Source organism: Sminthopsis crassicaudata, chromosome 1, assembly GCF_048593235.1.
Source record: "Sminthopsis crassicaudata isolate SCR6 chromosome 1, ASM4859323v1, whole genome shotgun sequence".
Classification (NCBI taxonomy): domain Eukaryota; kingdom Metazoa; phylum Chordata; class Mammalia; order Dasyuromorphia; family Dasyuridae; genus Sminthopsis; species Sminthopsis crassicaudata.
The window spans coordinates 543537448-543565239 of NC_133617.1; the positions used below are offsets into that span (position 1 = coordinate 543537448).

Consider the following 27792-nt stretch of genomic DNA (forward strand, 5'->3'; position numbering starts at 1 on the left):
TATTGATATTTAAAACTAATGTTTCTTATTAAAATTCAACTTAATCACTACCTTGTTTATGTAATTCTCTAGTCAATTTTCATATTTTGCAAAAATTTTCATTATCTGATAACACTGTATTTGTAATATTAATTTTACTATTCTTCCAAGAAGAATTTTATATAACTCCCACTCCCAAGAAAAACTCTAGTGAAGTTAAGTCAAATGACTAAGTTGGCCAAACAAGAGGACCTCCTCTATTGATATAACAATTTGAGAAAGTATTATTCAGAAACTGCCCCACATACAATGTATAATAGCAAATGTATCCACATTGATAAATTAAAATTTTATTATTAAAATTCACAAAACTAAAGAAATATTAAATAACTTAAAAGAAACTTTCAAAAGACTATGTAGCATTTGTGCATCTGAAAATATAAAAGCTTAAAATTATAGTAAAATGTGGAGGGCTGGAACTCTGAAATGGTGTACTTGAATCTAAGACAGCAGAATACTTAAGGCTAAACACCTACTCAATGTGAGATAATGGTTCTATAAACATATACTTAGATTTGTAGCTTCTAATATATATGTATATATATCAGCTCTTTAAGGAACTTCAAGAGCAAGTGAGAAAGCATCCAGGTAAGACCTATCTCAGATAAATAAGGTTTTGCTATACCTGAAAAATATGCGTATAACTTTCTTCTCCTTCTGGAAATCCTTTGGTATTTCATACTTTATCTTCTTTTGCTCCTTTTCATGCCTTTTTAGAAGATGACTACTTGGGCCAAGAGGTGATAAAAATAGTTTGGAAAGTGCATAGGCAACTTTATGTCCTATATATTGGAAGAAAATGAGGTTCCCTGGAGCTTTTACAGTTGAACCAAAGAAAGGATTTATAATGCTATTTAGTTCAGCCTATTGAAAAAGGACAAAAAGATGAGACAGACATTAGTGAAATGATTTGAACCAATATAACAATCACACAAATTAATAAGAACTATCATTCAGAAAGAAAAGGGGAGAGAGTTTTAAAATACAGGATATGTGCTAATGGAAGTAGAACAAGGAAGTGGAAAGAAAGCTATAGTCGTCAGAGAACTTGTCTTTACCAGTTATTATGACCTTAATCTTTGTGAATTTTAGTTTCTTCAACTGTGAAATGAAGTATTTGAACTAGTTTAAGGTCCCTTACAATTTTAATCTAAAATCATGTGATCTTTGTTACTTATAAATAACATATATATATATATATATACACATATATATCTTTTAAACTGTAATGATTTGATTCTGGCTACTTGTAATCATGAATATATATATATGTATGTATATGTATATGTATAATACTGGAAGAGACTCAAAGATTTTAAACATATCATATACATATATTACATACAAAATGTATATGTGTGTGTACATATATATATCTGTATATGTAAGTCTCAGAAAAAGAAAATAAAGATAAGACAAATATTGTGAATACATTGGTATAGATGATTGCTAGATGAGAAATCTACTTCTATTTATGTAGGTTGACACTTTCTCTGAAATTCAAGTCTTAGACTAGGGTTTTTAATTACTAACTTGTCTAAGATTTACCTAGCCAGTATGTATCATAGGCAGGGACTGAATTCATATGTTCATGTTTTTTAAAGATAACCATACTACCCTATACATCCTCTACATAGACACACACACACACACACACACACACACACACACTCGCACACATATATCAAAACATATGATTGCACTGCTGTTCAGAGGAGCTCAATGTAACTGAGATGTACTTTATCAATGCAAATTGGCAGCTATTCTTCAATTTATAATTTTAGAGAGTTGCCTGTGGACATTTAGATGTTAAGTGATATATTCAGGGCCACAAAGCTAACGTGTCAAAATATATTCTCACACCTATAACTTTATGATTCTAAGTCCAGCTCTTCATTACGTTATCCTACTGCTTTCCTGTTCTTTTTTATAATAAATGAAACGTTGTGTAATATATACCACAATATGATACTCATGAAGCAAATACATATATATATATGTATATATATATATATATATATATATATATATATATTTGTATTTTTGTGTTTTGATCTTAATATGTGTATATAAAATAAAAAATATAAAATAGCACACATCGAATTTGTTGATATTGTTGTTAACTAGTTTTTTAAAATGTATCTAACTCTTTGGTTTCCATTTTCCATTTTGAATTTTATATTTTAACAATTTTACAACTGAAGAACCTTATGCAAATGGAAGTTAAGTGACATAGTATTGTGTCTGAGGTGGGATTTGATCTCAGATCCTCCTTTTGAGATCATATCCCACCTCCTTTCTCCTTTCTCCAGGATAAGCAGTTTAACCACTGTACTACCAAATCTCTCTCTCACATTTGGATAGACAAATATCCTGACTCTCTTAACAAATGTAAATGCTGTAAACTTTTCAAAATGTGAGAATCACCAAGGAAATTTCTGAGATCAGATTTGAACTTGGGTCCTCCTGAATTCAGGGCTGGTGTTCTATTCACTGCGCTACCTAGCTGCCCCTAAATCTATGACTAAACAATTATGATGGCAGATCTATTAGGATAAGTCAACGTATTGTCATATACCTTTGTAAATTCTTAATTCTTCAACTCAATAGGCCTTCTGAACAAATTTAAAATTAGAAAAGAAACAAATAATGAAAATGAAATGCATGGCTTTCATTTAAGTCCAATCTAAACTGAGAAAAGAAGATGAAAGAAGGAGAAAAAGGAAGGAGGAAGAAATAAAACAGAAGCAGCAACAGAAGAAAAAAAAGAAAGTAGGAGAAGGAACAAAAGGAAGAGGAAGAAGAGGGAGAAGAGGAAGAGGAAGAGGAGGAGGAGGAGGAAGAGGAAGAAGAAGAAGAGAAGGAAGAAGAAGAGGAAGAGGAGGAGGAAGAGAAGGAGAAGGAAGAGAAAGAGGAGTAGCAGGAGGAGAAGGAGATGTAGTAGTAATAGTAGTAGTAGTAATAGTAGTAGTAGTAGTAGTAGTAGTAGTAGTAGTAGTAGTAGTAGTAGTAGTAATAGTTTGTTGGGAGTTTCTTTCTTTAGGAGATGTCCATGACTGATTTTTAAATTACAATGCATATTTTATTGTGTGTGACAAAATCATCATAACCTGAACAGCTATTTTTAAATGTTTCATAATGTTCTGCTATGTTTTTATGATTATAAAACAATCTAATTTTAAATGAATTGCAAGTTTTATTTTGCCATTTCTGACTCAAAAACTGAGTGTTTTTGAACTTAAAAAATCTATATTCAGCCTTTTACCATTGTTTTAAGTCTTCATTTTATATTGTCATTAATACCCATCATCCATCCCAGGTAACTATTATCCTATATATCCTTTCTGTCCTTTGTAGCAAAACTGTAATAGAAAATAGTCTATAATAGGTGCTTCTATTTTCTTTCCTCTTATTCTCTTCTCAACCCCTCAACAATCCAGCTTCCAATTTCCACCAAATCCTCTCTGTCCAAAGTTATTAAAGTTTAATTGCTAATTCCAAAATCTTTTCCTGAAGCATCATTCTCTTTGACCTCCTAGACATAGATGGCTGCCTTTAGCAGTTTTCAGACCTCACTCACTTTGGTTAACATATATTTTATTTGAATGGTGGATTATTGATTTAGTGACAATTCAGAAAACTGTACTTGAAATCAAAACTCAGAAAAAATATCAAATTACATCCCCAAGAGATTTCATCTAAAATAGGAAATTCCACCAATTATAGCCCCAGCTGGATTATTATTTTTCTCATATTGTTATTATAACAGTTAGAAATAAATATAAAGCTTCTTCTTATTTATCTTTTTCAGTTTAAATCCATCCTGAAGCCAAAATCAATCATTAGAAATCAATAAAAGCCACATTCTGGAGTTGCACACATACAATGAATACATGAGTTCATTAAAAAAAGAAAACTGAGAAAAATGCTAGTTACTTATTGTTAGCCTTTGCTTATTAATCTCTCAGGAAAAAAGCAAAATCCTTAAGACTACAGCCTGTTAATAATAAATTGTTTCAAAGATGAAACTTTAATATACTACTCTAGCTACAATTTCATTATTTCCTTAAGTAATGATCAAATAAACTATCAAATAAAAATCACTTAAAAAAGAAAAGCATATAAGTTCTTATGAATTATAAGCTATGAGAGGTTCTCAACAAACCACTTCATTAATTTAGAATCTCATAGCAAGCTGAAATAATCTTATGACCTTGCCTGGATATAGTTTCACAAGGAACATCTAAATAAGGACAATCTTCCAAATATACAGTACTTTCCACTCTCCCACTCTTACCCCAGCAATAAGTTATTATCCACATTAAAGCTAAATATACCCAATTAAATACTTAATAGTTATCAAGCATTGTGATTACATTCTTTAACAGCTCAATTTATATTTTAATGACAATTAAATACTAGACACCATTAAATACTTAGTGGTTTTCAAATATTGTGACCATATTCTTTAACAGCTCAATTCATAATCTAATAGTATTGAGAGAAATTAATTTTCTAGTGATACAATGGCATCACCCTTTGGATGTCATTTTTCAAGTTAACAGCATTTTAGATAAAATGATTTCTCAAAAATTATGATAAAAGAAAATTTAGAAGCCTTGCAATAAAATAAACAATATTATGAAATTTAAAAACATAACACAAAATTTCTTTGCCACCAAATAATATCAATTCAGTTGAATTCATTTAGAAATCTTATATAGAAAATCACTTTGTCCATCTATCAATTTGCATTCTAATATAATACATAATACAGACATATATATATATATATATATATATATATAAAATATTGTAATATGATAATAATAGTAGGCAGAAAAAATAATAATAGGTAGATAGTTCACTATTTTCCAGGCATTGTGCTAATTTTACATTTTACATTTATTATTTTATTTGATACAACAACTCTGGGAGGTAGGTGTTATTATTAGCCCTATTTTACAAATGAAGAATATGAGACAAATAGGTAAAGTGACTTGTTCAGGCTCATACAATTTTTAGGTGTCTGAATCTGGATTTGAACCCAGGTTTTCCTGATCAATGCAGTTTCCTAGAAAGTAATCTTAACATCAAATATCAAATCTACTTTGCATTGAATTTTGATTTAATGGGATTATCTTAATAGGAAAACATATCTCACTTTAAACGAGAGCATTTTATAATTTAGTTTCAGTACAAACTTCAATCAGATCAAAACTGGATTATAATCAAATGGTAACATTCAAAAATCTCAGTTTTCCTAAGGGTCATTAGCCTCTAATACTTCAAAGATTCATAGTAGGAATTCAGATTCCTATTTACTGCTTTTAGAATTCATGAGGCTCTAAAGATTAGAAGCACCTTCAGATGGTCTTTAAGGACAAGGTTTAAGTCTGCTATACTCAAATAATTCCATATTGCAAAATTTTTTCTATGGTTTCTACTTGGTAAACATTCTAACCTGATAGCATTATCATATGCAATTGCTAACATGTATTTTCCAAAAAGTTTCTCGTATTCTCATTCTCTCAATAAGAAGGGGGAAAAAAAACCTTCTTAAATCTTTTTTCCACTTCTAATCCTTTCCTTTACATTATCCTCTATTCACAGTCAGTACAGATTCTACCTTTAGAATTCTATTCTTTCTGCTCTTATCTTTACTTACTTATAACTTCTCTTTTCTACTTGTTTTTCCCTCCAGAACACATTGATTAATTCTCCACAAACTTCAAAACTGCATCTTTTTGTTACACTCTGATTCAGTACTTTATCTTCACCACTTTTCTTAGTCCATTTGATCTTTTTTTTTCCCCCAATAAAATTCTAGTCTAACATTCCATTAAATTTCTCCTATACATATTTCTTTATACAGTACTAACTAAAGGCTAAACTTTCACTTCTCAAGTTCCATAGTCTATTTCAATAAATGTGAATAAATGATTATATTATATTGAAAAATTTCAAACTAGCTTCAGTTCTGCTTATTCTTTTAGTTAATGAAATAACATTGTTTTAAAGAATGGGAAGAATAAAAGCTTCACCATCTCTCTATTCTTATCCACAGAAGCTATAAATCTCACCAAAAAAACCCCCACTAAAATATTTCAGCAGTTACAAAAACTTTAAACCAAATTTTAAACATTTACACTAAATATATTTCAATTATAATTTTAGATTCTAGTTACTTATGTAAGTTTCTATAAACCAGGAAAAAGATTTTTTCTTTTTTCCCTGTTTTTTATTCTCCACAATCTTCAACCTGACTAGTATAAAGGCAGAGAAAATGAAAGCATCTTGTAGTTTTTCCTCCTTATCTTGTATCTTGTAGCTTTCCCCTTAATAGTTTAATTAAATGGTCAGTGAGTGCCTATTCTTTATATTAGAGATTATTTGACTTCATTAATTTTTACTACCCTTTTAAGGTCCTTTTATAATTTAGTTTCAGTACAAACTTCAATCAGAAGCAATATTTGTAGCCAACTGGTTTTCTCTGTTCAAAATTTTTCAAAAGAACTTTTGAGGAAGAATCCCCAATAAAAGTCTGCCTTTAGTCCTAAATAAATGAATGAATTAATACCAAGTTGATTAATCAATTAATCAGGACAAGATACAGATATCTGATAAAGTGAAATCCCAGTCCTTCTAAGCAAGTAGTAAGATTTAACTGATCACAATGAAATATTCACCAGCATCTTAATGTGGCTACTAGTCCCCACAGAGCCAGGAATCACACAAAGGTCTGAGAAGAAATGTAGAAAGAAAAAAAAGAAAGAGTTGTCAAATAATGAACAGCCTAACTTTAACCTGATTTTAACTAATTGAAACAATTAGCATCACTTGAAGCTTCCAGTAATCTTCCAGTAATCAAACCAAGGAGATTACTCATTTGTAGATCAGGGTGGCCTGACTTAATTAATCCTGCCTCGGTTTTACCCTGGATAATACAAATACAGCTCCTTAACTGTCTGGTCGATGTAGTCCTCAATCTTAATTTGGAGCCTTGATTATGTGTGACCTGAACTCCAGGAGACTCACTAGTTCTCATTATATGTGATTTGACCCTGTGTTGTTCAGGTCCTGTCCTTGTTCAATCCGGAGATCACAGAGATTTACTCAGAAAACTAGTAGATATTGGCATTGATCCCCAGGATACCACTTCTGATGACATAATTGTGGAGAACAACCCCAAAGACTTTCATTTGGAAATTTAGCAGAAAAAAATAGACATACATGTGACTTACTCTTCAGGTTTCTGTGAGATTTACATTACATAGATTTCAGACATGAATATCAGTATGCTAACTGCAGGATAGATTAAAAAATAATTACTAATAAGCAGTAAAGTATTTCCCCCACAATACCTCATATACTGTATTTAATATATAGAATGAAGATACGAATCTGCTTACTGAGTAAATAAAATTAATATCTTTTTAAAAATAAAAATAAATAAAAATTTATTTTCTTATATCCTAATTTATATCTTGTGCACTCCTGGGTGGACATGCACTCCTAATTTAAAAAATACTGCCATAAAGAATCAGTATGGTTTTTTACTTGTTTAATTGAAGAAATATGATTTCTGCCATTAGTATGACCCAGGAAGTAAAAAAAATGCAAAGTGCCCAAATTATTGTTATCTACTGGGTTAATTACCTTTGAATTAGGCTAAAATATTGTTATTGTTCAGCCTTCATTATCCAGAAAGACCAATGCCTTCATAGGTGATGTCTTGACTTGCTTGTGAATTGGATTTAAGTGAAGTGAAGTTGCACAAAGTTGTCAGTCTCCTTCTCTCTTCCAGAGACCGGGGTAAAATAGAAATCAAGACAACTGGTGATGGCCTGGGATGCAATGGAGGTCCTTGATGTCTTCAATATCTAATCCTGGTGTTTTTGTTGGGAGGCTTGTTGGTTACTCTCACCTTGGTTTAGCCCATCTGTCTAGATGGTTTTATTGGGGTGTAGCTGCTGTACATGCTACAGCATGTACGGCTTTTTGGAGTCACAGGTTAGAGCTAAAAGGTAGGGCAAAGGGTGTTTATCTTCTTGGGGTCTTTGATGACTGACCAAGCAGATTTGTTAGTTACTCTCAACCTGTGTTTATAAAATAATTTTAAAAATCTATGTTGCCCAATAAGTCCCATTTGAATCACCTTTTTATGTTAACACTCAACCCATTAGAAGCTCCTCAAACTGAATTTTTACTAGAGAGTTTACAAAGGCAATAAGGTAGTTGGCAGACATTTATTGATTCCTGTTCTAGTTCGATGGAGTAAATTTAGATGCATAACAGATGGATGACAGAGAGTGAGGCTGATGATTTTGGGGAACTCTATATGTATTACTTAAATCCAATTCAGGTGCAAGTAAAGACATAATTCAGAGCTGTCATTCTTTAGGAGTTTTAGGAATATTTGTTCAGGGAACTTCCTTATTCTGTAATAAGATGAAGGAGGGAAATAAAGGACCATGAAAGAAAAATGATAAGCAATAATTACTCTAATTGGGCAGAGAGTTTTGCTTTCAAGCTAGGTTAATTATAGCAACAACAATGACAAATTTGAATAAATACAGATTATAAATGCAAGAGACTCAAGTGAATTGCCTCCTAAGGAGTCTGGGAAGAATCCTACATGAAGATTTCAATATTCTTGAGACAGCTATGTAGCACAGAATGAAATGGGTTGGGATTCAGATTAGGATGAATAAATTCAAATCCAGTTTCACACAAGCTGTGTGATCTTGGGCAAGTCACTTAGCTTCTTTTTGCCTCAGTTTCCCCATAAGGAAAACAGATCTCTATTTGATAGCACCACCCATCTCTCAGCATTTTGTGAGGTTCAAATGTGATGATATTTGTAAAGCATTTAGCACAGTGCCTGGAACATAGTAAGTGCTAGGAAATGTTTTTATTGTATGACTTTTATTATTATTTCATCTCCCAGATTAGGACTCAGGTAACAGAAAGGAAAAAGCACACTTTTGAGTCAAAACTGGAAAACAAAATTAGTACTCTTGCAGGGATAGGGGTGCTGTTCCAGTGTGTTCAGGGTTTCAGTGCTCTCAAGGGGCTTTAGGAATATTGTAGTTTATTGAAATGTGACTAGCCCTGCATACGTGGGAAGATAGGAACACTACTAGCAGAGTGATTCTCATTGGGAATCAAATTTTACATCTTGAGTTAATTTGAAATCTTTGATTAGATTTTGTTCTTTTACCAAGATGACAGCACTAATGAGCTGAGACCAAACAATAACCTCTAAAAGAATGTAAAATATATGTATATGTATAGTTTATATTTACATATGTATATGCATATATATACATAAATGTATATGCATGTAAATATACATTCACATGCAAAATATATATACATATATTTGTCAGACTAATAAATCTCTCCTTTATCATTAATAAATATGTATATCTAGTTCTCAAAATGGTTGTGATATTTATTTCTAATTTTGTGATAATACATTTTTTTCCAAAGGATATATATATATATATATATATATATATATATATATATATATATATATATATATATATATATATGATAATTTAACTATTTCTGCATTTCCATGACTGCTCAGATACATAGTCAAAAATATAGTTGCTCTAAAAAGAAAGGGAAAAGATGATTCTTTAACTGTATTTTTCTAGAACAAGGATTTTTTACAGCTTAGCTACCAAGGCTTATGGCTATTCCCAAATTTTTGTTTGGTATTTATGAAAAGCTTAAATGAAAAGAATGTTCTTGTTCTGAATCTAAAACAATTCTCAATGCTGAGTGAAAATAAATACTATGCCAGTAAATTTGCTTTCAATTTTGGCGTAGAGATAATTTTTGTAATTGCATCATTTTCATCGCCAGACTCTGCCAAATGGGCAAATTAATATTAATGAATGATAATACAAACATATACAATTGAGAAACGTCCAGAATTGGCTTAATCTTTGAACCATAGTGTGTAAAGAAAGGTAGAAAATTCTATTTTAATTGATTTATCTAAATACAGTTACATGTGACTTATAGTGGTTGCACCAAGGTTTATTTTTTTCTGTACCAAAGCTTTCTCTATCCAGCTATATGTTTAATATTTTAAAGGGAGCCACAAGACACATCAAAATATTATATTTAGCATATAAATTAAAATGTGAATACAAAGGATGAACATTTCAGAAATGGAGCTAGGGTAGAAAAACTAGGGTAGATACAAGAAGCTATAGATACTTAAAAGGAAAAATTTGGCTAAACATCTCTGAAAGATGTAGTAATTTATACTTAGTAATAAGTATTACTTATTACTTAGTAATTTATAAATTCTTAAGAGTTTTAGTTATTATACTTTATGCTTTTCATATTAGGAATGTCTGTTTTTTTAGTGACTTAAATATAAATACAGCCAGAGGAGAGATATATTAAATGTCTTTTTATTCAACCCTTCCTTCTGTGATAGAATGATCTGCTGACAATATCAAACATATTCATATTAAGTAGAAGCCCTTGGGTACTCCCAAAGGAGATCTGCAATAGCTACAATTTTAATTTTGTTTTTCCTGCTTTATTTTTTGAACCAATCAATATTAATCAAAGTTTATTTTCTAAGTATAAATCCAGCCTGGGTGCAGTGCAGTTGCTATAGTTTATTTGATAGAATTTTACTTAAATTTTGCTCTCAGAATCACTAAGGATATTAGTTAATAGCTTTCTTTTTTTGTTTTGATGAATCCTAATATAGGTAGCAAAACTATCTGTCTACCATAGGAAAACATTAAAAGGACCCAATTCCCCTATTTTAAACCATTTATGTAGTATTAAAATTAATTTTTCTTTAAATGTTTAATGAGATTCACTTGTAACTCCATCTGTTTTAAAGTTTTTTGTTCCCTTTGGGAGGATTCATTTATCTTTTGTTATATATCTTTTTTCTAAGAGAGGGCTGTTTAATCTATTTCATGTTCTTTTCATCTGGACAATTTATATTTTTTATAAATAACTGTCATGTATCATGTTATTTGGATTGTCAGATTTATTGTCATATAGTTGGGTAAAATAATTTCTTATTTTTATTGATTATGAAATCATCTTTTTCATTTTTTCTACTGATAATATGGTTTTCTTCCTTTGAATTTTGAGTTTGAAATTTCAAGTTAAATAATGGCTTCTCTATTCAACTTATTAAAATTTTTTGGTTTTGAATTTGTAAATATTTTCTTTAATTTTCTGAATTCTTATCTTAAATTTGAATTGATTAATTTGTCTCTTCTTTTATTGATGAAAGTGTTATATATATTTTAAGTTAAATATTGCTTTAGCTGCATCCCCAATATTTTGGTGTATTGCCTCATAATTGCCATTATCCTTAATGAAATTAAAGTTCTTTTGTATTGATCTTTGACTCACCCATTCATTAAGATTGTTATTTACTCTTCAACTCATTTTGATCTTTGCTTCAAATTCCCTTGATGGTTATAATTTTATTGCATTTTGATGAGTAAAACATTAATTTTGTACCTATTTTTACAGTGACATCATATTTCTATAATGAATTCATTTAAAATATAGGAAAATGTGGCTCCTAAGTTCCATGTGTTTATTTTTCTGTGGTTTGGGGAAGTTTATTTTAGAATGGAAAAAAGTGATGAATTCAATCACCATCACTTCAAACCTTCCAATTTTAAATCATTTTAAAAAAATAATTAGATATTGATTTCTCTCTACCTGACTTTACATTATTACTTTTCTCTAGATAATTTCTGGCCTCTTTGTGGTTGAAACCAAACTCAGTTTACCAAAAACACTTTGCTAATGAAAAAAGATGATTACATTTAAGGCTGTGGATAAAAAGACTACAGTTAGGAAAGGAGAAGAATTCTTGCCTCAGGACTTCCTTTATAGGAAAGTTTTTAAGTAGGTAGTTGCCCTAGTGATATCAGAACTTTTGCAACCAGATGTTATAGGAACTCAATCCAATTTTTTCTGTTGATTGCCACAGAACTGCCAGGAATTGCTTTTCCTTTATATGACTCCAATCTTTCCTTTCTACTTCTGGCAACTAGAATCTGATTTTGGTTCTGAGTTAGCTCCTTCTGTTTATTCCTTAGGACATGAACACTTCTCCCAAGGTTTTGATTAGCTCAAAGAGGTACAAGCTACATAAATTTTAACTAATTGATTCAAACACTGAAATGCTTTTACCTAACAAAGGTAATACTTTTAATTATGTGGGATGCTAGGGGCACATCCTGAAATTATTTTAATTGTTCTTGTTATCTGATGCTAAACTCAGTTGTTTCTTTGGTGCTGAAGAAATATCCTCTGATCAGACCTATAATTAGCCTTGCTACCGATACATATATACAGATATGCACACTGAGTCTCCTACTTATTTTTTATTCCTGAACTTACTGTCTAAATTGTATATAACTATATAGTTTCAAAAATAAGAATGCCAAATTTTTCTTTAAAGCCACATGAAGAAACGTAAACAATATTGTTATAGTTTTTGATTGTTGTCAAGCCATGCTTGTTTAACAGTCATGTCTGTTCTCTCCTTGAAATAAAAGGGTGTTTATTAAATGTTCAGTGTTATCCCTTAAGAGAACAAAACTCTTTAACAATGGCCTAGAAGTTGAGTTATTAAACCTGCACTAGTAAAGGTCCCTCTGCAGTAGATTTTTTATGATGTTCTCATGTTAGCAATGTAGGAACAGCTTTTAACCCAGAAAAAATATTATAGAATCTAGCAAATATATTCTTTAATAGAATAAATTAAGAAAAAATACAAATGGAAGATTAGGTTGTGTCTATCATAGCTCCAGCTCAAGAATTCTTAATAAAACACAGTTACATGTACTTCTTGTTTCCATTCAGAAGAATATCATCTCTTCTAGATGTAGTGAACAGGAACAACTGCTGCTCTTTTCTTCTTCTGCTGCCATGAGAAATAGCCACTTTTTTCTCCTCATTTTATTCAAATTTCAAAAATTCCAGGCAAGCCTTGAATGAAAAAAAAAATCTATCCTGCTCCTACACCCCATAACTAGGTATCACATCATTTTAGTTTCTCTCTTCCTAATCTGAAAGAAACTACAAATTCTATTATTTTGAAGTTTTTTTCAGGAGTAGTTACATTTTACATTAGTAATTTGAATAATAAAAAACTCATCTATTAGCTTGGGATCTCATATCTTATGTTTTACTTCTCAAATAATTTTATATCTATAATTTCTATTCTTCTTTTTAAAAACTTCCACAAAAAGTTTTGTTCTTTCTTGAAAACAAATGCTTTTTTTCCATGATTTATAAATGCTGAATTTCCTTACTGTTATGCGCCAGAACAAAGGATGCTTACAAGATACTAAGTCAGTGGATTTATAGAGACAATAGTTATCTAATTTAGCATGGTTCAGTATGATTGATTTAATCCTACAAGGAGATGTTATGGGCCAGAACTTGAAACAAGGTACTAAGTGGAATTAAGGAGACAATGGTTAAATCTAGTTTAATATTGATTTAATCCTAAAACAAATAATGGTTTCCTAGTAATATAATGATTGCTTTGTACTTAGTGTATTTTGTATAAACTAGACGCTCTCAGGGCCAGAAAGGACAAGATCACTAGAAGTTCTCGGAAGCTAAGACAGATTCATTCCATTTTCCACCTTTCTTGTGGTAGGACTTCCCTTGGAAGTCGGGGAGATTCAGAAGCCAGAGAAGGAGGCAGGAGCTCAAGCTCTCAGAACCAAGGAGAGAGATAGGCAGCAAACTACCCAAGCCCCAAATGAAGGAGACAATAAAGGGTTTGGACTTTAACACCTGGCTGCACTTGTGGTGATTACTGAACTGAAACAAAGGCTGCCTCCAGAAATCCCAAGAAAACCTCAACAGAGAACATTACATTTTAGAGAGAATATTACACCTTACATGTTCAACAAAATTTTCACTTAGCACAAATCAACAAGGCTGTGCTTTTATTTTTATTTCCTTTTGTTGTATGCAAAGTCACATTTGTTCCTGTAGGAGTTCTATTACAATAGGAGAATCATGCAACTATTTTATTAGAAATATTTCAATGTGAAAAATGATTTTGTATGTTCAAAACTATTCATAGCACCTCTTTTAATAGTGGTAAAGTATTAAAAGTTGAGGAAATATCCATCAATTGAGGAATGATTAAGGAAGTTGTTTTATATTACTTATGTAATAATATGACTATATAATATAATGAAAACCTAATATTATATAATAATATGACAATATTATTATATGATATATTATATAATATTATTATGATGGAATAGTATTACACTATAAAAATAATAAACAGGATGTTCTCAAAAAACCTAAAGATACTTCAATGAACTGGCATAAAGTAAAATGACAATATTGTCTTTACAATATTGCATGATCATCAACTGTGAATGACTTAGCTATTCTCAGCAATACAATGATTCAGTACAATTCCAAAGGATTTAAAATGCTATCCATCTCAGGAGAAAGAACTAATGGAATCAACACAAGATCAAAGTAAACTTTTTGTCTACTTGATTTTTCTTGTTTGTATGTTTTTTAGGTATATGTTTTTCTTTAACATCATGCTTAATATGGAAAAGTTTTGCATGACTGAACATATAACACATTCCTTCCATACCATGGGGGACAGGGACACAATGCCCCAACAACCTAAAAAAACTTTGTATAAAATGTTTTGACCCTCTCTTCATACCAGAGAGCAAGTCTGAATCTTTCTTTTTCTTTTAGAGGTGATTATATGGTATTGTAAACTTTGGGTTGGTATTAAACAATCATTCACACACACACACACACACATATATATGTATATATTATGTATTTCTGAGTTTCCAAACTTTTTTAATGTCCTGTGCTGGTCTTCACATATATACAACTATTGTTGTAGTTTTCTGTAGCTTCAGCAAAACTTCCCGAAAATTTTCATTTAATTTCTTTAAAAATGTTTTTTGATAGTTTCTTATTTTTCCCCAATTAAATGTCAAGACAATTTTTCGCATTCATTTTTTACAAGATTTTAAGTTTCAGATTTTTCTCCATCCTTCCCTTTCCCTCTTCTTAAAAATGATAGACAATCTGATACAGATTGAGTATATGCTATCAACATAGTTCCATATTAGCCACAGTTGTAAAAGAAGAAACCAATCCAAAGGGAGGGAAAAAAAAAAAACACATGAAAAAGAATAAAGTAAGTAAAATAAGTATGCTACAATCTGTATTCAGAGTCCATTAGTTATTTATCTAGATGTTGATCACTGCATTGCTGAGAGGAGCTTAGTCATTCATAGTAAATCATCACACAATGTTGCTGATTCTGCTCATTTCACTTTGCATCAGTTCATTCAAGTTTTTTCAGTTTTTCTGAAATCTGCCTATTCATCATTTCTCCACCACATTCATATAACAGTCACTGCCCAATTGATGGGACATCTCCTCAATTTCTAATATTTTACCATCACATAAAGGGCTTTTTAAAATATTCATGCACATGTAGTTCCTTTTCTCTTTTTAAATAAACATTTTGGGATAAAATATAGAAGATTTACTGCTGAATCAATGAATATGCAGGGTTTTGTTGCTTTTTGGGCATAGGTTCCAAATTGCTCTCCAAAATGGTTGGCTCAGTTCAAAGCTCTAACATTAGTGTCCCAGTTTTCCCACTTCCTCTTCAACATTTATCATTTTCCCTTTTATTTATTTTTTGTCATATTTTCCAATCTGATAGGTGTGAAAGGGATTAAGATAGCCAATCTGAGGTGATTTGCATTTCTCTAATCAAAAGAGATTTAGAACATTTCTTCATATGCCTAAAGATAGCTTTGATATTTTCCTCTGAAAACTTTCCTTTGACAATACATCAATTGAGGGGTGATTTATTTTCTTTTAAATTTGAATCAATTCTCTATATGTTTGATAAATTAGGCCTATATTAGAGACTCTTACTATAAATATTGTTTCCCAGATTTCTGTTTTCCTCCTATTCTAAATTTAATTGGTTTTGTTTGTGCAAACATTTTTTAATTTAATATAATAAAATTTATTTATTTTACATTTTGTAATTCCCTCTATCTCTTGTTTGGTCATGAACTTATTTCACTTAACCTCACTTTTAAAAATGTGGATATTTCAACATTTGATGCATATATGTTTAGTATAGATGTTACTTCATTGTCTATAGCACCTTTTAGTAAGCTGTAATTTCCTTTCTTATCTTTTAATTAGATTTATTTTTGCTTTTTCTTTGAGTTCAGGATTGCTTTTTTTATTTTAAAACTTCAGATGAATCATAAAAAGTTCTGCTCCAGTCCCCTATCTTTACTCTATCTGTGTCTTTCTGCTTCAAATGTGTTTTTCATAAACAACATTATTTTAGCATCTACTTCACATCCATTTCATTGTTATGGGAGACTTCATTCCATTCACATTCACAGCTATAATCACTGCGTATTTTCCCCTTCATCCTATTTTCCTTCCATTCATCTTCTCTCCTTTCACCTATTCCCTCTACAACAGTGTTTTGTTTCTGTCTGCTGCCTCTCTCCTTGGTTTGGCTTTTCTTCTGTCAGTTCTCCCTACCCCATCTTTTTATTAATCTCCTCCCTTCCTACTTATCTATCCAGTAAGATAGATATCTCTATTCAACTAATTGTCTATAATATTTCTGCTATGAGCTAATACTGCTGGAAGCAAGATTCAAATGTTGCCCATGGCTTATAATCCCATCTTTCCCTCAATTGTAACAGATCTTTATCAATCTTTCAATATAAAATAACTTAGCCCATTCTACTTCTCCCTTTCTTTTGCACCCAGTATACTTCTCTTTCTCATTTTTTAGTTGTTTTTAAATATTATTTCCTCAAATTCATTTTACACTTATATTCTCTGTCTTTGTATATTCTTCCTACCTATTATTAGTGGTACATTTTTTTTAAGAATTATAAATATGGGGCAGTTAGGTGGCGCAGTGGATAGAGCATCAGCCCTGTAGTCAAGACCATCTGAATTCAAATCTGGTCTCAGACACTTAATACTTCCTAGCTGTGTGACCTTAGGCAAGTCACTTAACCTTAATTGCCTCAGGTTAAAATATGCAGAATTATAAGTATCATTTCCCCTTGTAGGTATGTAAATAGTTCAGCTCCATTGAATCCCTTATGCTTTCTTTTACTTTTTTTTTTTTTTTTTTTTTTTAACTTTTAAAGTTTTCTCTTGGATCTTGATATTGGATATCAAAGTTTTTATTCAATTATGATCTCCTTATGCCAACATCTTTAAATCCTTTTATTTCATTGAATGATCTTTTCCTCCCTTGGAATATTATACTTAATTTAGCCAGGAAGGTGAGTCATGATTGTAGTCCTAGCTCCTTTGCCATCTTGTGTTATCATGTTCCATGATATCTGACCCTTTAATGTTGCAGCTACTGCATCCAGTGTAATCCTAATTTTGTGCTTTGTGGAATATCATGTTCCATGGCCTCTAGTCCTTTAATATGGTAGCTGCTAAGTAAGTCCTGTGTAATTCTGATTGTGTCTCCCCCAAATCTGAATTGTTTTTGTTTTTTTTTCTGGCCATTTCCACTTTTTTTCCTTGACCTTATAATTCTGTAATTTGGCTATTGTGTTCCTTAGAGTTTTTGTTTTGGCATCTCTTTCCTGAGGTTTGGATTCCTTCAATGCTTATTTTGTTCTTTGGTTCAGAACATTAGGTCAGTTTTCTTTGATCATTTCTTGAAAAATGATGTCCAGTTCCTCCTTTTGATTATTATTTTCAGGTAGTTCAATGATTCTGATTTTGTCTTTCCTGGATCTATTTTCTATGTTAATTGTCTTTCTAATGAGGCATTTCAAATTTTCTTTTTCTTTTCTTTTTTCTTTTTCTTTTTTTTTTTTTTTGAAATTGTTTGATTCTTGATGTCTCATAGAATCATTAGCTTCCATGAATACAATTCAAACTTTTAAGATGTGGATTTCCCCAGTGAGCTTTTGTATTTCCTTTGAAATTTGGGTAATTGTTCCTTTTAGGAAATTATTTTCTTCAGTGGATTTTTGTACATCCTTTTCCATCCAGACAATTTTATTTTTTAAGCAGTTCTTTTTCCAAGAAGTTGGCTCTCTTTTCATAATCCTCTGGCATCATTCTTTTCCCAACTTTTCCTCTGCCTTTATTATATCATTTTTAGGCTCCTTTTTGAGATCTTCACGTGTTCTTTCTGGGTTTGAGACCACTTCCCATTTTACTTTAGGGTTTTGCCTATAGGTTGTCTTCTTCTGAGTGTGGGTCTTGGGCTTCCCTGGCAACATAATAACTTTCTATGGTAAGATTCTTTTTTTGTTATTTTTTTGCTCATCTTTTTTTGGGCCTCTCTGCTATCTCTCAAATTTAAGCTCTGCTTGCAGGGTAGAAGGAGCTCTGTCTTAAACTTCTTGTGCCATTGGCTTTAGGTTCTGCCTGTTTACCTGGTGCTGCACCGATGTTATTCTGAAGCCCATTCAGGAACTTTTGCATCTAGGACTGCACTAAGAGAGTAATGGGAGTAGGGTGATTAGTGCTGCTGGAGGCCATAGGGGTCTGGCAGCTTACTTGGCCCTGAGCTGGGGTCCTGGTGGTGTCTTGCATTGCTGAGACCAGTGGAACTGTCCTGAATTATGTGGTTCTCTGTTTTCTGAATAATGCAGTTTTCCCTGTACTATGCTGAAACCAGTGGAGGTCTGGCCCCTGGAGGATGTGTCTTTGCCCCAGGCTGAACTGAGTGTTGGTTCTTGGAGCTATAATCTGCCAGTTCCCTTGACTCTGCTAAGCCATGTGGAGTATCCTTTTGTTGGTGTTTGCATGTCCCACAGCATGGACTCAGGATCTCCCTTTGGTTTTCTGAAAGGGGATTACTGCTAGTTTATTGGGATGCTTTCTGGATTGTACTCCTCTTTTGCCCAAGTGAGACAGACCTTTCTTGCAGATCTTCCAAGTTTCTTGGCCTAAAAAATGGTTTCACCCCATCTTTTTGCTGGTTCTACTATTCTAGGAGCTGTTTGGGGACACTATTTTATGGTTGTTTAGAGTACATATATGAAAGTTACAGCAATATATTACTCCATCATCTTAGCTTCCACAAGTCTGATCATAGTATTTTAGCCAGCATCCCTGGAAACTAATTTTCTCCTTTGTCCCTGTGCAAATTCAGTGCTCCCTTTAATTTCTTATGCTGACCCAACTATGATAAGGAAAGTCATGATGTGGAAGGGAAAATTGTATAAACTACATATCTAATTATTTGCCTCCTCAATGAGGAGAGAGAGAAAGAGAAAGAAGAGAGAATATATAACTCAAAATTTTACAAAACAAATGTTAAAAATTATTTTTACATGTAAGTGAGGGTAAATGTTAAATCATTAAATATAACGAGGGAGGAGAATTCTGGAAAAATGGTGGAGTAGATCAGAAAATTCTAAGCTCTCCAAATTTCCCCACAAACAAGTACCTCAGAGCAAATGTAGCAGTAGTAAAAACAAGTAAGAGTTGGGAAATAACAGTGATCTTCCTAGAGCAACCAGAGAAGATCTGAAGAAAGATACCAAGAAAAGGTTGGACCCAAATAAACATATTTCAGGCTAGTTTTGCTAAAATAGCAAGCTGTGAGCCCAGGGGTTAGCAGAGTTGAAAAGTAGCCTTCACCCCAGCCACAGGAATTTTCATCTCCCAGACACTGTGGGGAGTCAGGAGTCTGAGATGGGAAAAAATTGAGGAAACTTTTGCTAATAAAGAATACCAGGCCTAGTTGTGAGAAGTTGCGAGACGAAACAAGAACATACCAAGTGAGTATAGAACCAATGGGGTAAGAATCCTTCTGGTTGCCAGACATTAGGAGAAGGCAGAGTTCTTGGTTTTGGGACCCATACAAAGAGAAAAACTGAAAGAGGATCTGATGCCAGAGATACCATCCCCTCAAGCCCCATGATTAGGGGTGACTGCTAAATGAGCAGACAAAAGAGAAAGAGCCCAACCATGGAAAGTTACTTTGGGGATAAGGAAGACCAAATTTCATCTTCAGAAGAAGATGCAGAAATTAAAAGTGCCTCCTCCTCCAAAGAGTAACATCAAATGGTCACCTGACTCCTCTAAATTTATAGAACATAAAGACTTTAAAATCAAATGGGAGACATTGAAGGAAAAATTAACAATAAAAAAGAACAATCCATGAAAAATAAGAAGATTATGTAAAGAAAGTCAACTAACTAGATAAGGGGATACAGAATCTTAAGGGGAAAAAAATGATTCCTTGATAAGTAGAATTGGGCAAAGGAAAGCCATAAAAATTATAAGAAAGTAAGAAATAATAAAAGAATAAAGAAGAAAAAAACAAGAAAATATGAAACATCTCATGTAAAAAAAAGACAGATGAAGAAGAGTAAATATAAGAATAAAGAAAACATAAAGACTACATGAAAGGTACAGCCAAAAAGAAAGAATCTTGATATTATAATACAAGAAATAATTGAAGAAAATTGGCCTGAATATTTGAACCAGAGGGAAAAGTAAAAATTTAAAAAATCCAGCAATCACCACCTGAAAGAGATCCTACCTGGAAAACCTACTGGAACATCATAGTTATAATCTGAAAACCCCTGGTCAAAGAGAAAATATGAGTGACAACCAAAAAAAGGTATTTGAATGCAATGAGGCCACAATTAGAATCTCTCTCTCTCTCTCTCTCTCTCTCTCTCTCTCTCTCTCTCTCTCTCTCTCTCTCTCTCTCTCTCTCTCACACACACACACACACACACACACACACACACACACACTACACACACACACACCCACACACACCATCGGTGTCTACATTAAAAGAATGCAGATGTTGGAATAATATATTTGGTAGAGAAAAAAAATTAGGCTTTTGGTCAAAAATATGCCCGGCAACTTTAAGTATAATCTTGAATGAAAAAAAAAAAAACAACCATGGACATTCAGTGAATTGTCAGACTGTCAGGATGTTTATTGCAAAAAGACCTGAATTAAGAGAAAATTTGACATATAAGATTCAAGAGAAATATCAGGTAAAATATCAGAGACTAATTTCAAGGGACTTAATAAGAACAAACTGTTTATTCTTTATATGTGGAAATGTAAATTATATGATTTTTATTAGTAGGTAAGTAGCTCAAAAGAAAAGTTAGGGTAGAACTGAATATGGTGAGATTCTAAAAAGCAAAATTGTATGGGAAAAGATAAAAAGGGAAATTAGGTTATATGAATAAGGTGCAAGAGAAAGAACTATCACAAAAGAATTAGATGGATGAGAAGTGAAAGAGGGCTGGTAGTTCTGCAATCCTCCTCACATCAGAAGTAGATTAAAGAGAGAACAATGCACACACACACACACACACACACACATACATCTAGAAGAGTATAAAAGTCTACAAAATGTATTAAGAAATAACAAGATGAGGGAATAAAAGAGCAAGTATAGAAGAGTGTGTAGATTAATGGAAATTGGGAAAAGTATGTAGTTTAATAGGAATGTGATAAAGATAGAGGGAAATTATGGGGAGAAAAAAAGAGGGATCGTTGTAAGGGAGGTAGGATAAGTAATAGCAAGCAAGGTAGTGAGTAGAAGTAAAGTAGAGGAGTCAATAGGGAAAGGAAATAATAGATATATACAAACAATAATAATAATCAGGAATAGAATTTATTAGCAAAAAAAGGAGAGGTAGTACAAAGTTAAAGTTAAAGCAGATTTATATATGTCAGCCATGTTAATCAATATTGTTTTGAATCATTTAAAATGACTAGAAAGGAAAATAATAGAATATTTCTGTAGTATAGAAAATAATGAATTGGTGGATTTAACCTAAGAAGGATGATGTTATCTACTTTCAGAGAAATGGAGGATAGAGTACAACCTTACACATATGTCTATAAATCTATATCAGTATATAAGTTTATGATTATAGATATCTACATATAAGTAGGTATAATGTAAGTATATATGCACATGCATATGTATGTATACACATATATGTAAAAGTGCATGTATATATGTGTATGTGTGTCTACCTACTTATCTATCTCTACACTTAACTGTAGCCTTGGGTAATGGGGGGGGTAAGGAAGAAAGAGGGGGCAAAGAGGAAAAAGGAATAAACTTCAAAGTGAACAGCCAAGAACAAAAGAAAACCTACAAGGAAGCAAAGAAAAGATGGACAGTTCTGAACATAAGGTATAGCACTTAGAAATGGAAAAGCATTGCATCATATTTGAATCCTCTCTTATGCTCTCCTATGAACATGACAATTTTTCCCTATTTTTTCTATTTTGCTTTCATTTTTAAGTTTCAAATAAATAAATTCATTACAAAATATACCTCCATGGCATATTAATGTGTTAAGGCAAACTCAACTTTTTGTTCCACAACTTATTAATCTTATGGCCTTAGACAAATCATAAAAACTGAATGATCCCATTTTATTATGTTTGAAATGGAGATAATAATATTGTTTGCAATGAGGAAAGAATTTCATTGATTGTAAAGCAGTATATAAATATGAACTATTATTTGTTTTTCATCAAAAAACTGATATTTATTATTTCCAAATGATATTATTTCAATGTTTAATTCTATAATCACATTAATTATATATTAAATCATATCTTCAGATGTGAAAAATACCAAATTTCTTACATATAGGTTAGGAATACATTATTATGATGCTCAATTAACTTGTTCGACTTTCAACCTACCTCAGCTACATCCAAAGCATTCAAGATCCGTGCATCCTTCTCATCATCTTTTATTCTTTGTAAGGTTTTCCAAAGTAAATTTCTTAGCCCATCTTGACTCTCATCTCCATAGAGTTTTCTGATCATTTTCACTAGATTGTATATTAAGCCATAATAAACAGTCCAGATCAATTGACAACCTATTTTAAAAATCCAGAAAGTTCTATGTAAGTATCATCTTAGCTATTTAAAAAAAAAATATTTAAGTGAGGGGGGAAATAAATAAATAAGTTTATTATGAAACTTCTATAGAGTTTGCAAAACCTTTAATAATTATCTGTTGTTTTTAAAAGTATAAATAACTAATTTTAAAAAGATATAATTCTGCTTTTGTTATACATTGAAATATGTTTGAAACAGGAGAGAAAGGTTGCCAGAGAACCTACTTTTTTTAATCTTCCTCTTATTATGATGAAAATACCAAAAAGACTCAAAACTGATAAAATTTCTCAAATTAAATTTAAAATCATCGAAAGGAATAAGAAAATCAAAGAAGATCTTTACAATTAGAAAATATTATCAAAAGCGAAGTAAAAACATGTGGAGAAAAATAAAAATAAATATTTATCAACAATATTAACAGTATCAAAAATAAAGATACATTATTTTTTTCTAAGACACAATGAAATTGAATATTAGCACAATGATATTTTAAGGAAAACTTTAAAAATTAAAATAAATAATTAGCATTTTACACTGGCAAAAATAAAGTATTTAGAGAAAATACTGTTTTAGACTAGTTCTATTCAATAAGACAAACTCAGAAAATAAGACATAAGAATTTATTAGCACAACAAAGTAGCAAGTGGCTTTGATTGCTGCTTTTTATACAAAGGAGTAAACAAATTCCATATAAAGACAAATTGTATTTTGATTGTGGAATTATAAATTAGTGCTGCCTTCACTTTTGTCTCATTACACTATCATAGGAGATGAGATTAATGTACACACACACACACACACACACACACACACACACACACACACACGAGTATTTCCAGAGGACCATCTCCTACAGGCTATATACAAATGTACTCAGTCTAAACAAGGTTTAAAATAGAGTTTCTCTGACTGCAAAAGTAGCTGATTTTACACAACCCCATTTGGTGCTCATACTCATGATTCAGCCTCACAATTGGAAGGATATTGTTATTCTGTCCTTAATTGCGTCATCCATTTCCTTGCTGCTTTTAATTTAAGAATCAGTTCTTTGTACCAAGGGAGGTATTGTAAATGTAAGAAATACACAATCTCTGTGAGAACACTAAAAAGCTAAGCAGTTAACCATTCCCATAGGAACCAAAATTCCTTTCCATCTTCCTGGAACTTATTCCAGGCTTTCCAAACTGAGTCCATATGAGTCAAAGATTTCAAGATCTTAGGTACAGTACTCCTGACCTGCAAGTTGCACAGAACCCTTCCTTCTCTCTGAGGAAAATCTAGAACTAGCCTATTTTGCAATGCCACAGTCCTAAGAGAAAGGACCTTCCACTCTACCTATGGTTTCATGGATATATATTTGAAAAATTCTGTTATTTTATTTAACTGTGTTTAGCTTCACATATGAACAATATGATGGGTAAAGAATGTGTCCAGGCTTTCCCACTTAAGGAGAAGTGTAGCAGAAACTTTATTGGCTGCACACTTGCTCTACAAGTATGTGCTAGAAGGCAGAGTAGGTGTGACCAGGAACATCCCTTCCACCAAGGATAAAGGGAATTTATAATGGTGACAAGAAAGGCAGCTGGAGACAACAGAATGATCCTCTGCATAAACATTATGAGCAAAATATGATTGGAGAACTTGCAGTACGAAGCTCACAAATCAAGAGGAAATGATAAGCAGCTTACAGAATAACTCAGAGAGAACTAATAAAACAAGTGAAATTACATATAATGAATAAAGAAAACCAATATAACTATACTGGTTAACTATAGGTAATATAACTATATCTACAGAAGTGTCAAGTCTTTTGGTAGCATGCATGATCTTCAAATATATGGCAAGTACTTTCTCTCAATCATCTGCGCATGGATAAAGAGACATTTGTGGAGGTATTTTCTTGAGGTGCCAGGTCACTGTAGACATCCTCTGAGTAATGCTACTAAGTAATTTGCTATTAATGAGACAGTCTAATTTTGTAAAACATGACAAAATCTAGTCAGATAGTTTTTTTGGTTCATATAGTGAAATACAATTCAGACTTTATGAATCTAATCTTATTAATCACAGATCTATAAAAAGACAATAAAATTAAGAAGCCCATATTCACCTGAAAGTTCAGAGACTTTCAGTTTTTACATAGCATTTGCTCTTTCCACTTCCAGCCAAGATGGCGGCGTGGAGGCAGACAGCTGCTTGAGCTCCGCGTTTTCTCTCAGAATTTACTTCATGACAAGCCTCGGAGTTAATGTTTGACCAGAAAAAACCCCATAAATAATCACCAACAGAAGATGTCCTTGAAATTCACCAGAGAAGGTCTGTGTTTGCTCTGGAGAGGGATGAACAGACTGGGTGCAGATGGAGGGCAGGCAGCTAGAGCTGGGCAGGCAGCAAGAGCGAGACAGGCAGCTGACACAGCCCAGACCAAAAGGGGTAGGGGTACAATCTCTGCCATTTCTGTGGAACAACCTTTACCCCAGTGTGGATATTCCTTTTTGGCAGCAAGCCAGGATCAGCAGAGAAGGTGTAAACACCGGAGGTAAAGAAGAAAACCCTGGAAAGCTACCGTCTCTCAGGACCAGCCACCCCCACCCCACCCCAGAGTGACTCAGTGCGCAGCCATCACTGTCCTGTAAGGGCCTTCCTGCAGTCTCCCACAGTCTGTAGAGGAAGCCCAGTAACAGCATCCAGCCCCATCCCCCTCCCCAAAAGCAGACCATTTGTTTTTCTTATTAATTTGTTTTCTTTGATTCTGCTCTGACAAAATGAACAAAAAATTTAAAAGGGCTCTAACCATCAACAGCTTCTGTATGGAGAGAGAGCAAACTTCAAATACTGAGGAGACTAAAAGCAGACTGTCTCCAGAGGAATCCTTTAAGGGGGATATGATCTGCTCCTCAATACAAAAGAATCTCATAGAGGAAATCAAAAAGGCTTTCAAAAGAGAGCTAGAAGAGAAAGGGGAAAAGGAAAGGGAAGCTTGGAGAAGTCATTCCATGCATTTAAAGATAGAGTGGATAAAGAAATCAAATCATTGAGAAATAAAATTAGTGAGTTAGGAAAAGAAAACAGCTCTCTAAAAAATAAAATTGATGAAATGGAAAAAAATTCCATAGAAGAAAAAAACTCACTTAAAAACTCAATTGGACAATTACAAAAAGATATTTAAAAAGTGAGTGAAGAAAATACATCATTGAAAATTAGAATCAAACAAGTAGAATTGAATGACTCAAGGAGAAACCAAGAAGTAGTCAAGCAAAACCAGAAAAACGAAACAATGGGAAAGAATGTCAAGTACCTTATTGGGAAGGCAACAGACCTGGAAAACAGATCCAGGAGAGACAATTTGAGACTAATCGGACTCCTTGAAAAATGTGAGGAAAAAAAGAGCCTGGACACTCTTTTCCAGGAAATTATCAAAGAGAACTGCCCAGACGTTTTAGAAACAGAGGGTAAAATAGATGTTGAAAAAATTCATCAATCACTTACTGAAAGGGACCCTAAAATCAAAATGCCAAGAAATATAGTGGCTAAGTTCGAGAACCATCAGATGAAGGAAAAAATATTGGAAGCTGCTAGAAAAAATCAATTCAGATATGGAGGAACCACAATAAGGATAACCCAGGATCTAGCAGCATCCACATTAAAGGAGCGAAGGGACTGGAATATGATATTCCAAAAGGCTAAGGAATTTGGTATGCAGCCAAGAATAACTTACCCCGCAAAAATGAGCATCTTTTTCCAGGGAAGAAGATGGACATTTAATGAAATAAATGAATTCCATCTATTCTTGATGAAAAAAAAATAAAAACAACAACAACAAAAAAAAACAGACCTACACAAAATGTTTGATCTTCAAATATAGAACTCAAGAGATTTCTAAAAAGGTAAAAAGAAATCTTGATAACTATATTTCTGCCATAAAGATATATAAAGATCACAGGTATTATTTGTCCTAGAAACTAGAGGTGGAAAGGAAATTATATCATAAAAAAGGGATAAAGTGGTGGTACTACATCTCATGAAGAGGCAAAGGTAACCTATTATATCTGAGAGAAAGAAAGGAGGGGGATGAACATAGTGTGTATCAATAGACATATTCGATTTATGGTGAAACTCCTTCCACTTCATTGAAAAGTGGGAGGGAAAAAGTGAAAAGGGAAGAAGTAAGCTAAGGGGAAGGGAATACAGAAATTGTGAGAAAAAAGGGTAAAATAGGGGAAGGAACTTTAAGGTGGGGGAGGGATACTAAAAAGGGAGGGCTGCGAAAAGCAAGTGGTGCTCACAAGTTTAATACTGGGGAGGGGGGTAAGAGGTAAGGAAAGGAGAAAAGCATAAGCAGGGATTAACAGAATGGCAAGCAATATAGAATTAGTCATTTTAACCATATATGTGAATGGGGTAAATTCCCCCATAAAGAGGAAGCAGTTAGCAGACTGCATTAAAAGCCAGAATCCTATAATATGTTGTTTACAGGAAACACACCTGAAACAGGGTGATACATTCAGAATAAAGGTAAAAGGTTGGAGCAGAATCTACTGTGCTTCAGGTGAAGCCAAAAAAGCAGGGGTAGCCATCCTCATCTCAGATCAAGCATAAGCAAAAATTGATCTAATTAAAAGAGATAAGGAAGGGCATTATATCTTGCTAAAAGGTAGCATAGATAATGAAGCAGTATCAATAATAAACATATACGCACCAAGTGGTGCAGCATCTAAATTCTTAAAAGAGAAATTAAGAGAGCTGCAAGAAGAAAAAGACAGCAAACTATAA

The 27792-nt window shown here is 32.5% G+C and overlaps 1 protein-coding gene across 4 annotated transcripts in view; it reads right to left on the reverse strand.

Annotated features, from left to right (window-relative positions):
- Positions 1 to 27792, reverse strand: part of TMEM232 (transmembrane protein 232) — a 185910-nt gene that overhangs the window by 60484 nt on the left and 97634 nt on the right. For all 4 annotated transcript variants that reach the window (XM_074281948.1, XM_074281946.1, XM_074281947.1 and 1 more), the window contains 2 exons: positions 22819 to 22997; positions 665 to 903 (listed from right to left, as the gene is read on the reverse strand). In XM_074281948.1, coding sequence (XP_074138049.1) covers positions 665 to 903; positions 22819 to 22997 — 418 coding nt within the window. The remainder of the gene's footprint in view (positions 1 to 664; positions 904 to 22818; positions 22998 to 27792) is intronic.